Source organism: Nannospalax galili, unplaced genomic scaffold (assembly GCF_000622305.1).
Source record: "Nannospalax galili isolate Female #2095 unplaced genomic scaffold, S.galili_v1.0 scaffold713, whole genome shotgun sequence".
In the NCBI taxonomy this organism is placed as follows: Eukaryota; Metazoa; Chordata; class Mammalia; order Rodentia; family Spalacidae; genus Nannospalax; species Nannospalax galili.
In genome coordinates this window covers 1,822,767-1,836,004 of record NW_008333780.1, presented here as the reverse complement: position 1 = coordinate 1,836,004, position 13,238 = coordinate 1,822,767, and the positions used below count along the sequence as shown (strand labels likewise).

Below are 13,238 nucleotides of genomic sequence, written 5' to 3'. Positions count from 1 at the left end.
ATGCTTCTTCTAATTATATGGTTATTAAATAAATAATTTTAAAAAATAATTGTTGCTCTTGCTGAATGGGAGCCTCTAGTAGCTGCCTCCATTTACTATGGTGGCCATTGTTTCTGAACAGGCACTCTACCAAGCGAGCTACAGCCCCAGACCTGGAGGTTGGCATTTCTAATCTAGTATTCCCTAGGACACAGACAGCCCAGTTTACTAAGAAAATGGGCATTAAATAAGTGCCCATATGTTTAGAACAGAGAAGATTAGATACTCACCAAAACATCAGAGTACATCTGTCTGGTGCTCTCTGGGCACCAGATGCCAGGGAACCAAGGTGAACAAGACACAATTTCAGAACCCCTCCAGCTCTCAAGCCCTTGGGGAATCACTGTCTAATGAGAACAGAAAATTAAGCATCTGTTTCTATTTTGTATTTCTTGATTTTTCTTTTTTTTTCAAGACAAAACAGATTTTATTGGCTTTCTTTGGACACCTCTGGTAGAACTTCGGAAGGGTTCTCTGGGCTCCCCTAGTTGTCTTGTTTTTGGGTAGCCACTTCTTCAGCTTTTAAGGTCCTTCTTTGCTTCTTCAGCTTTTGCACTGTCTGGAAAACCTGAATGCACAGAGCCTTCTTGGCCAGGAAGCGGAGATGGACCCTATGGCAATGCAGAGGAGGGATGGTGTATTCAACCCCCAGCTCCCTGTACGTCTTCTCAAAGGCGTCACATTTTACCCGTCGGAGGTTTTTGAGCATCTTATTCCTCTGGTCAATGCTCATCTGCAGATAGCGTTTGTGGGCTTTGTCCTTTCGGTGATTCTGCATGTGTTCTTCCTAATTTCGGATCTTGACCATCAAGGCAACAGCAATTCGTGCCTCCAGGGATCTGGTGTCCTCAGGGTTTTCTGCAATCTTGTTCATCAGCAGTTCTTGCTTGATTTTTAGCTTTTCTTTCTGGTTGGCCATTTCCAATGACAAGATTCTTTGTACAGCATCATCAAGCTTCTCCATAGCAGTGACGATGTTCTGGTATTCTTTGATGAGTGTGGAAATGGATGGTTCATTGTCTTCGCTGGGCTGGATTGGTTTCTCAATGGTGTCTGTACGCGCAGCATGTAGGACACACGGAAGCCCCAGGCTGCAGCGCGTGGCAGCATGGTGACTCCTTGACCCTGCGGCCGGCGCCTCCACCGTCCCCTTCGCTGTGGTACCGGGTTACATGGGCAAAGGTAAAAATCACATATTGTGGAACATGTAGAAAGCCCAAAGAAGCAAATAAGAAGCAAAACTGGTACTCTACCTCCCAGATGTAGCCATTGTTAATATTTTCATTGATTTTTTTTGTGTGTGTGGATCAAATCCAGGACCAAGGCAAGCACTTAACCACCAAGCTACCCCCCCAACCTTTACTGAAATATTTTTTTTCTGTGTATGCTAGAACATTTTTTCTCCCTCTGTCCCTCTCATTCTCTCTCTCTCTCTCTCTCTCTCACACACACACACACACAATTAGTATTTCCATTTAAAATTATATTCATTTTCCTAAATTATATTCACTTTCCTATGTCATTAGAAATTATTCATAAATATTTTGGAGGACTAGACAGACGGCTCAGTAGTTAAGAGTCCCTTGCTGCTCTGTCATGAGAATCACAGTTCTCATCCTAGCATTGTTGGGTGGTTCACAATAACACCTATAAGGGATTTCATGCCTTCTTCTGGCCTCTAAAGGTATCTACGTACATGTGCACATATACTCACTCAGATGCACATACATATATATAAAATATATCTTTTCCTTTTTTTTTTTTTTTTGGTCTTTTTGAGACAGGGTCTCCCTGCAGCCCCAGCCAGCCTAGAATTCTCTATGTAGACCAGACTGGCCTTGAACTCACAGAGCTCCATCTGCCTCTGCCTCCTGAATTCTGGGATTAAAGACATTAGCCACCATGCCCTGAGAATTTTAGCATTTAAACTGTAAATTTTTCACATTAATATAAACATTTATTTATTCTTAGCAACTTTCTTAGGAGTTTGTCTAAAAGATTAAGACTTGTTTGTTTTTATTGATTTAAAAAAAAACGGAGAGAGGGGCTGGAGAAATGGCTCAGTGGTTAAGAACACTGTTCTTGCAGAAGACCTGGGTTAAAGTCCCAGCATCCACATGTCAGGTAACAACTGTCTATGACTCCAGTTCCAGGGGATCTGACAGCCTCTTCTGTCCTCCGTGGGCATTGCATGACATGGGTGCACTTACATACATGCAGGCAATACACACATACACATAAAATTAAAAAAAAATCTTTGAAAGTGGAGAGAAAAATTCTAGGTGAAGAAATAAGTTGTTTTTATTTTCAAGCTAAACACTTATTTTTTTTTGAGACAGGGTCCTTTGATTTCCATATCTGTGCCATGAACTATGTGCTGGCCTTGAACTCACTATGTGGCTGAAGATGGCCTTGAATTTCTGATCCTCTTGCTTCCACCGCCCAAGTACTGGGATTACCAGTGTGTGCTACCATGCCTGGTACCACTTTTCATTTTTTTAATTGCATTTTTCTTTTTTTGGTCTTTTTGAGACAGGGTCTCCCTGTAGCCCCAGCTGTTCTGAAACTCACTATGTAGACCAAGCTGGCCTTGAACTCACAGAGAGCCACCTGCCTCTGCCTCCCGAGTGCTAGGATTAAAGGTGTGCACCACCATGCCAGGCTTTAATTGCATTTTAAAAAAGTATTTGTGTGTATACGTGTTATGCCATGGTATACATGTGGTGGTCAGAGGACAACTTGCAGGAGCTGGTTCCTTCTTTCCACCATGTGGGTCCTGGGGAACAAAACTCAGGTTGTCAGGCTTGGTGGCATGTGCCTTTGCCCTCTGAGTCACCTGGTTGGCCCCAATTTCACAGTTTTTAAAGGACCCTTCTATTTTAGAGTAGCTTTAGATTTATAGATGAGCTTCAAGAACATTCCTGAGAATTACTGTGCCCTACACTGGTTTCCCCTACTGTTCGCATTCCTGTTCATTTGCCACAGCTAATGAGTCTGTATTGAACCATGGTGAGCTGAGGGCTGTGCTTCATGTGGATTTGTTTAGTTTTTGCCCAATGATCCTTTTCTATTCTAGGATTCTACTCAGGATACCGCATTACATTTAGTCATCTTGCCTCAGCTGGCTCGTCTAGGTTGTGACAGCTTCTCAGATTTTGCCTATTTGATGACCTTAGCACTTGGGCACAGGTCAGGAATTTGGCAGAATGTCTTCAGTTAGGGTTTCTCTGATATTGTTCTTATGATTAGATGGGGTTATAGGTTTGGGGAAGAAAACCCACAGAGGTCCAGGGCCCTCGTTCTCTGGGCCTGCATTGCTAAGGCCCTTATCACTGACGGTGCTGACTTCAGTGGCTGACTGGTGTTCACTCAGTAATCTCTTTTCATTAGTATGGACTCCTGGGTGTATAGTTTCTACTTGGGGCTATAATATAATGCTTTGCTATTGATTTTGTTGTTCAGATGTCTTTAACATCAGAAACTCTTTCTATTGGCTCCTGTCTCTCTGACATACTCCAATCATCATTTCCTTTCCTGACCATATCCCTACTTTCTTGGAATATTCCAGGTTAATCTTGTGTATTCCCTTCCCCAGCCCTAAAGTTTTCAGTGCGCATGTATGTGTGTGTGTGTGTGTGTGTGTGTGTGTGTGTGTGTGCATCCATGTGTGCATCTGTGTTTGGGTGCATGTGGAGACCAGAGGTTGACGATGGTGTCTTCCTCAATCACTTCTCTATTCTATTTTGGCGGAGACACTGAGATACTGACAGAGTCCCTCGGTGAATCTGGAGCTTGATGTTTTGGCTAGATTGGCTGGCCAGTAAGTCCCCCAAGTGCTGAGGTTACAGGGTGCATAGCCATGCCCAGCTTCTTTTTCTTTCTTTTTAAATATGGGTGCTAGAGATTGTAGCTTAGATCCTCATGCTGCATAGCAAGTATTTTACCCACTGAACCATCTCCCAGTCTGAAAGGACTTTAATTAGAATATAACATTCATTTATTTAGGTAAGTAGACAAACCAGAAATGCAGAACTTAGTGAATTTGTGTGTGTGTGTGTGTGTGTGTGTGTGTGTGTGCACGCGCGCGCTAGAGAGTGATTCCAGAGCTTTGCCTATGCTAGGCGTGCTAAGCAAGTGCTCCTCTATTTTATTTATTTTTATTTATTTTTTGTGTAAGAGTGTTTCGCCTGCTTATATGAGTACACCAAATGCATGCAATGCCTTCAGAGGCCAGAAGAGGGTGTCAGATCCCCTGGAACTGGAGTTAGGGACACTTATTAGCAGCCATATGGTGGCTGGAAACTGAATGAGGGTCCTCTGCAAGAGCAGTCAATACTCTTAACCACTGAGCCATCTTTCCCATCCTTTCTACCTTGTTTTTTGAGACAAGGTCTCTCACCAAACCTAGAGTTCAAGGATTCAGCTAGGCTGGCTGGTCAGTAAGCTCCAGGAATCTGCCTACTTCCATACCGCATGTCTCTAACTCCCTACGGGTGTGGGGGTTACAGACACCTGCTGCCTCACCCAGCTTCCACATAGGTGCTGGGGATCCAAACTCAGGTCCCCATGCTCGCAAAGCAAGCAGTTTACCAACTAAGTAGGCTCCCCAGCCCCTCTACCTTCTTTTTAAACAAATTTTAACAAATTTCCTTTCTCCCTCTATTTACTTATCTGCTTATTAATAATTTGCTATGTGCTGGACAGTAAAAAGAACAAAATTTCTTCCTTAATGGTATTTGCATGATAATGAAGGGTGAGATGACCAACCCTGAACAAAAGAACATAAAGATACAATATGCAATATAATACCAGGCAAAGAATTTTAAAGAGAAAATTAAAGAATGAGATGGAGCTGCCGCCTCTGTGCTGAAATGACATTTGATCAGTGACTGGCTGAAGCAAGTGAGTCACATTTCAGGTGTGACACACATCAGAACATGACAGAAGGTGAGGGGAGGGAGCTGGTGCTTGTTATGTACCTTCACAGTTCCCACAGGAAGGTTAGGATCATCACCTCTGTCCTAACGAAACTCAAACAAGTAAGTGGGTCCGAGGTGTAGCTCAGTTGCAGAGTACTTAGCATATGCAAGGCCCTACGTTTGAGTCACCTTAAAAATAAATAAATGAAAAAGATCATTGACAGAAATTATTCAAGGTCATCTGCTGATCAAATGACAGAACCAGAAGGTGAAGTCTTGTGTCTTGCTTCCTCATCCCTGTGGCCTCCAGAGAGATCTTCGCCATCCGTTTGTACTTGAGTCCTAGAAAGGCCAGCTGGACCAGACCCCTTTGGTTTGGGCATCTGTCCAGGACTGTTCTTCTCCAGGCTCAGCATGTCCAAGTTTCCCTGCTTCCCAGATGGTCTCAATTGCTTATCAGTCAGAGGCCTGAGGAGCAGGGTTTTCCTCAGTCCTGCTGGGCTGTCCTCAGAGTGTCTGTGCCAGCTGGGCACAGAGGCCCTTTGTGTCAGAATGGCTCTTGAGCCAAGTTTCCATAGACAAGTCTGAGAGCTAACAGAATTAACATTCACACAGACACAGAGACACACAGATACACACACGCACACACACACGCACATACACCCTTGTGACTCCTGCACATTCAGAACCTCATTGGAATTCCAATTCCTTTCTGCCCGATTTTGTGTCTTCACAATTGTCGCTGCTGTCTCCATTAACTAATTTCCTTTCATATCTATTTCTATCATCAGTTTGGTGATTCTCCTATTCACTCTATCAACATTCTTGCCTATGGTAATGTGTCAGTCCCTGTGCAAGTTCTGGGATTCCAAAAGCTCATGTTGTCCCCAAGACTACTGGTATCCCCTGCTAGCCCTCTGATACTTGGCAGCTATCGCAGCAGCCACAGAATCGTTTATGAAGGTATGAAATCTGGACTCCACAAGCATCCCTGCTACTGATGCATTATGTAACTTTGAGAAAATGACCTTTCTTCTCTGGAGCCCAATTTCCCATCTGTACAGAGAAGGATGCCTTCCAATGGCTTCCCTCCCTCTAGATGCTATGATGTCCTATGGCCTGGAATATTCTAGGGAAACTGTAGAAAGCAAGGAGCTGAATCATATCTGCCTTGACCCCCTTAAAAGATTCTGGCATAGCATGACTCTCCTCTGGACCTGTTTCCTCATCTGTACAGGGGGAGAGAAAGGGAGGACATTTTGAATGACTTCCCTGGGACCTTTTGCTTCTGACATTAGAAGTATTTACCATCTTTAAGATTGCCAAGCTGGAAGGCCTTTAACTTACTGGACTCATGGGCATGAAACAGTGAAGGAGCACCAAAGATGAGTTTTGATATCCTATGGTCCTGGATTCAAATCCCAGGACCTCAGACAAATCATCCTACTTCTTTGAGCTTCAGTTTCATTGTCCCTACACTGGGAAAATGAATAACTACTTTTTTAGGGTTGAACTGAGGGTTGGACTCTGTACAGAAGTATGCTCAGGGAAACACCATACTTAGTAAAAGTTTCTTAAGGTACCCAGTATAGTTTAGCTATAAAAAATAAGAGTTAAAATGCAGGAAATTCAGCTCCAAGAAGAAATGGAATGCAGAACAATCATTTGAGGGGTTTTTTGTTTTTTGGGTTTTTTTTTTTTTTTTGAGACAGGGTCTCCCTGTAGCCCCAACTGACCTGGACTCACTATGTAAACCAGGTTAACTTTTAACTCATGGAGATTCACCTGCCTCTACCTCCCTGAGTTCTGGGACTAAAGGCATGTGCCATGCCCGACTCATTTGAGGTTTTTTTGTTTGTTTGATTCTGGGTTTTTGATACAGGGTCTCATATAGCTTAGTTGGTCTAGAGTTCACTATATAGCCCAGGTTGGCCTTAAATCTGCTAACCTGGGACTGGCCTTGAACTCCTGATCCTCCCTGCCTCCTCCTTTCTGATATATATATTGTTTTGTTTTGTTTTTTGGTCTTTTTGAGACAGGGTCTCCCTGTAACCCCAGCTAGCCTGGATTCGCTATGGAGACTAGGCTGGCCTCGAACTCACAGAGATCTGCCTGCCTCTGCCTCCCGAGTGCTGGGATTAAAGGCATGTGCCACCACACCTGGCCCTTTCTGTTTTATTTATATTTTTATTAGGTTTTTCTTTTTAGGTTAGTTTACAAATCCCAACTGCTGTTGACATTCACTGCTTAACCTTGGGAAATTCGTGCAGCCTCTCTCTACCTCAGCTTCATCATTAAAAGAGACATGAGTATATATCTTCTTTTAAAAATGTTAAGAATCAAGTTGTTTAACAAGGCATAGTGGCACTTAATCTGTCACCCAAGCCTTTTGGAGGTGCAGGGAGGAGATTCCAAAATTCAAGATCACCGTCAGCCTTGTACAGACTCTGAGGACACCCTAGGTGGGGTTGTCTTGGTAAGTGCTAGAATGTATAGGTTTGGAAAGGTTAGTGGAAGGAAAACTCCACCTATGGAGCTGGGAGCACTGCTACTTTGGGGTCCCCCACACTCCTTTAGATAGCCCGTCATCCATGCTCTGTAAGCAAGTCCAATAAAGTCATTTGTTCTTTATGGTGAACTTCGGTGGGAACCGTACTTTGATTTGTTGTTGGGGCCTTATAAGGGGGAAGTAGACATTGTTTATGTCTCCCAAAGGAAGGAATTCTCCCAATGTTCAAAAGGAACATTCTAAAATTTATGTCCAAAGAGATCAGGGAAAGCTAGGCATGGTGCCTTACACAGTAATTCCAGCACTTGGGAAATAGAGGCAGAAGGATCAGAAGTTCAATGCCAGCCTGGGTTACAAGAAACCCTATCACAAAACAAAACAAAATAAAAACAAAAGAGATGGGGGGGTAGAGTAGCAGAGAAACAATTCAAGTTGGTGCAGCAGGCCACCTGAGAGATGATAATGGATTGGATGGGGTGGGACGGGAAGGACTGACACGGTAGGTTGGACATACCACGTTCTGAGTGTTCTTAGTGGTGGTGGTGTATGTATTCTCATGTAGTCCAGGCTGGCCTCAGACTTGCTATTTATTCAAGGTTGGACTTGAGCTCCTGAGCCTCCTGTCACTTCCTGAGTGCTGCTGACATTACAGGCAAGGGCCGCACACTATTCTAGATATATTTTGAAGCTAGAACCAGTTAGACTTGCTGAAGGATTGGCGGGAGAAGAAGAAAAGTAAGGCATTAAGCCCGGCGTGGTGGCGCACAACTTTAATCCCAGCGCTCAGGAGGCAGAGGCAGGTGGATCTCTGTGAGTTCAAGGCCAGCCTGGTCTACATAGCGAACTCTAGATCAGCTGGGGCTGCAGGGAGGCTGTGTCTCAAAAAAAACCAAAAAACCAAAAAAAGGAAAAAACCAACAAGGTGCATGCTGGTCTGCCTAAGATGGAGAAGGCCAGGGACTGGAGGAGGAGGACACCTAAGCGCCTCTCATGACTAGGATAGAACAAATCAGCACCTAAGTCTTCCAAGTTCCCAAGTTCTAGGTCTTCCAGGCTGAGGATAAGCCTTAGAAGATGGAGACCCCACTTACCAACCTTCTTCAACCAGTGTGCAGACTCAAGCCCTCAAGCATGTCTTTCCAACCTCTCTCCCTCTGCCATAATTACATTTGGGGTTGACTCATTCTTATATCATTTAAGATAAGCACTTGACCTCAACCTTACGCTTTGGTCCTCTAGCAAGAAGGTTATTTGGGCCAGGCGTGGTGGCACAGGCCTTTAATCCCAGCACTTGGGAGTAGAGGCAGTTGGATCTCTGTGAGTTCAAGTCCAGCTTGATCTACGTAGCGAATTCCAGGTCAGCTGGGGCTACAGGGAGACCCTGTCTCAAAAAGACCAAAAAAAAGGGGGGGCGGATGAAGAAGGTTGTTTGTACACTTCCTTCTTAAGGTCTTATTTTTTGGTGTGTGTCAAAAAGTCAGTCCTATACTGGGTGTGATGACACACGCCTTTAATCCCAGCACTGGGGCGAGGGGAGAGCAGGGGCAGGCGGATCTCTGTGAGATCGAGGCCAGCCTGGTCTACATAATGAGTTCCCTGTCAAAAACAAAAACAAACAAACCAAAAATTCAGTCCTACCATTCTGAAATTCTGTCCTGGGCACCTCCCCATGCAGCCGCAGACTTTGATGCTGCAAGTACAAAGGGGAATTAGAGAGGCAAACAGCCACTGTGTGAGCAGGCTGATATAGGAAAAGCACAGGTGTAGAGGGAGCCACAGCACCTCCAGGCAAGGCTTCCTGGAGAAGGGGCTGCCTGGCAGAGCTGCCTTCCCTGCACAGGCTGAAGTGCTCCTGGACTCTGCCATGCTTCTGGCCTTGTTGACTGTCTTGGGGTTTGGGGATTGAAGCCAGTCTTTCCCTGGCTCCAACGAACATTTCAGAAACATTTATCAATAAAACCCAAGGGTATTTCACTCCTTCCACATTGGACAAGTGGAGCTCAGTCTTTGGGGAAATGACTGCAGGTCTGTGCATGTTCTCTTTGCCTCTTGTGAGAATAAGAGTATGAGTCCAAGCCAGCCTAGGCTGGGAGGTGGGCCCAGGAGCTAGCAGTCAGGCACTTTGCCATACGGGGTTCACTGGAAGGTCAGTCGTGAAAAGGGAGACTACCCACCTGTCCTTAGAAATGACTGAGCCTTGTGAACAGGTTCCCCCACAGCAAGTCAAAGGGCTTCATAGCTCCCACTCTTCAGTAAACACTTTTCCTGTCTTTGCCCCTGTATTCCTATCATCACCACCCTGGTGCTGCCGCCCCACTTTGCACCATGATTGCAATAGCCTCTTAGATGCCTTCCTTTCTCTAGACTCAAATTTAGTCAGTCTCACAATCTATGTTTCCTTTTTTTCTTTTTCTTTCTTAGGACTTTGAGACAGGGTTTTACTTGTAGCCCAGGCTAGCCTGGAACTCTATATAGCTCAGGCTGGCCTCCAACTCATAGGTAGCCTCTAACCTCCCGAGAGCTGGATTGGGATTACAGATCTCTGAACCACCTGTTTTTTGTTTTGTTGTTGTTGTTTGTTAGGTTTTTTATTTTTTGAGATAGGGTCTCCCTGTAGCTTCAGGTAGCCTTGAACTCTCTACGTATTCACCAGGCTGGCCTCAATCTTATGGAGGCCTGTCTCTGCTTCCTGAGTGCTGGGATTAAAGACATGCACCACCACGCCTAGCTCTTTTTTTTTAATAGGGTCTTGCTATGAAGCCTTAGATGACTTGGTGATCTAATTACTTTCTATAGCTGTGATAAAAACACTGACCAAAACCAACTTGGGGAGGAAACAGTTTATTTCACTTTCCACTTAAAGTTCATCATGAAACCAGGGCAGGAGCTCAAGGCCGGAACTGAAGTACAGATCAAGGAGGTACTCTGCTAGCTGGCTTGCTCTCTAACCCGTGTTCAGTTTGTATTCTTATTCAACTCAGGACTACTTGCCAAGGGGTGGCACCACCCACAGTGGACTGGGCCCTCTCACATTACTCAACAATCAACAAAATGTCCCAAGGACATGGCCACAGGCCAGTCCAATGGAGGAAATTCCTCAAATGAGGTTCCCGCTACCCAGGTGTGTCAAGGTGACACTAAAGCTGACCAGCACACTTGGTATTCCATATGTAGCCCAGGCTGGTCTCAAACTCATGGCAGTTCTCCTGCTTTATCTTCTCTAGTACTGGGATTATGGACATGAGCCACCACAGCTAGCTCACAATCCATCTCCACATGTGTACTGCGATGCTTTTTCCAAGACACAGGCCAGATCTTATTTTTCTTTGCTTACCACCCTCACTAGCTCTCCACAGCTTTCAGCAAAGGCCAGGCTACTCAGCCGCCTGATCTAGCTGTCTCTCCTCACTCTCAAACTTAACTTTTCCAACCTCACCTCACACTCGCCAGCTTCCCTACAGCCACTGTAGGTGTTATCACTCTTGGTCCTAATAAATTTATTCATGCTTCAAAGCATTGTTTAGGTTCCGCTTTTCCCTGAAGCCTTCCTGCCCTCTCTCCTGGCTGGATTTATTCACGCCTTCCCCTGCACTACCTCTGTACCTCTGTACCTCAATATGATGTTATCACAGATTGGGAAATTGAGTCTCAGAAATTGGAAAGGGCTTATCTACTTTTTCAAGGTGGAATATGAACTCAAATCCCCAAAGTCCTAATTCTTAGGCAAGTTATTTATTCATTGTAGTCTTAAAGAAGTGATTAGATTTTACATATTCACACACCCAAACACACACAGGCTCACAGAGCTGAAATAGTGCCACTGAACCTATCTTAAGTAAATAAGCCCCCTGCTGGGGATGGGGCTCCCTTGGGAGCTTGCTTAGCATGCCTTAAGCTGTGAGCTGGATCCTCAGCACTGCAGATCAACTAGGCGTGGTGACCAATACCTGTAACCCCAGCACCCAGAAGGCAGAGTCAGAAGGATTAGAAGTACAAGGTCATCTTCAGTCACATAGGGAGTTCGAGGCCACCCTGAGCTGCACAAGACCCTGTCTCAAAAACGAACAAAGAAAACCTTTATCTCAAGTAAGTAGACCTGCAATAGTTCCCTGGTGTTCTTGAGACGTCTTAAGCAGTGAATGAAGTGAGCACCAAGATCCTCTGAGTGCTGAGGTTTTATGGAGCCCAGAAAGGCTTGCTGTCCCATCCAGCCCTGGTACTTGCTCTCCAGGGTTCATGCATTTGTGTTTTCAGAATGAGGAGATGTCTGTACAGAGCACTGAGCATACTTACTAGGTACTAAAGCAAAGCTTTGCACTCTGTCTTTTTTAACTCTCAGAATAATTTTGCAAGATCTGTATTGGCTTCCTTTACTAGAGAAGAAATCCAAGCACAGATGCAGGGCCACAGCTAGGCATTTGAACTGCAACCCTTCTAGTTCTAAACAAGGTTTCAAAGGGGAAAGTCAGCCTGACTTCCTATAGAGCTGGTGACTGGGGAGGAGTAGGTGGACTCTGAATGGGGACAGCTTACCCCCATCTTCGAACTCTTCCCGAAAGTACACCCTGCGCTTTGCTTGTGCTCCCAGGGTGTAGGTGGTCAGTAGTAGCAGAGGCAGCAGCAGGCCCTTCATCTTGTGGAGTCCACAGTCTTGGAGTGCAGTCTCAGATAGCTGCTTAGCCTGGCCAGGTGTGTGGCTGCTGCTGTCTATTACCTTGACCCTGAGGCTCAGGCTGCAATCACCTGCTACCTGCATCTGGCTGCTTCCCATTCGTGGCCTGGATGGGGACAGGTGAGTGCTGCAGCCAATGGTTGGGGACCACGTGCTGAGGGTGTTGGAGAAACTAATGATGGTGGTGGTGGTGGTGTGTGTATGTGTGTGTGTGTGTGTGTGTGTGTGTGTGGTGAGGGTATCAACTAAGTGTCAAGGGAGCTACAGAACAGTGTTCCCCAGGGTGTGGGGAGTGGTAGGACCAGCTGAGACTGGCCGCTGGGGAGTCCTGTGAGCCTGCTCAACTTTGCAGTAGTTGGATTCAAAGGACTCTCACAAGATTTCTTCCATTATTCTTCCATCCATCCATCCATCTATCCATCTATCCATCCATCCATCCACCTACCCATCCATCCATTGAGCCTGTGAAGAAACCATTTATTTGATTGAACAGAAACATTCAAGGCCCAAGGGTACCCACAGGAAGTACTAACCCAGGATGGGATCTCAGGGAAAGCTTCCTGCAGGAGGTGACCTTGGGGAGCTAGGTGGATGGGGGGCAGTGATGACAGGCAAGAACAGGGGCAAAGGGAGGGAAAGACATGTGAATTAATCTTGCTTCTATACACTGTTGCTGTGCAGCCACTATTCCATTATAAGAAAAACAAGGCTGAAGGAAGGAAAAGGTAACAACATTTGTTGACCATTGTTGGTGTGCTGAGTGATGGAATCAAATTAAAGCACCCCCAGATCAAAGTGGATTCAAACCAAGTCCCCCAGGCAAAACAAAGTACAAGGAAGTAAAATAAAAAATAATTCTAACTGCTGAGAAAGAACTAACTTTTTCATGCTCCTTGCACAAGCTGAAAATTACCCGAAACTTCCCCCTCCCACTGCTGCCGGTTTTGGTTTGTGGTTTTTGCCTTTAAAAGAAGCCTGTAAGCTGAGCTCTGGGCTGCTGCTGCTCTCCCTCTCTCTGAGTGAGGCAGGCGCGCCCGTCTGCGCAAACAATTAAATCCTCTTGCTTGTTGCATCTCCTGGTCTTGGGACTGAGTCATTG

At 45.3% G+C, this 13,238-nt stretch overlaps 1 protein-coding gene and 1 pseudogene across 1 annotated transcript in view; both read right to left on the bottom strand.

Annotated features, from left to right (window-relative positions):
• LOC103730262 (calreticulin-like) overlaps window positions 1-12,100 on the bottom strand; it is a 46,101-nt gene extending 34,001 nt beyond the window's left edge. Inside the window, exon 1 of the mRNA XM_008828457.1 lies at window positions 12,001-12,100. Within this exon, the coding sequence (XP_008826679.1) occupies window positions 12,001-12,100 (100 nt within the window). The remainder of the gene's footprint in view (window positions 1-12,000) is intronic.
• LOC103730271 lies at window positions 467-10,972 on the bottom strand (annotated as a pseudogene).
• Window positions 12,101-13,238: the final 1,138 nt, after the last annotated feature.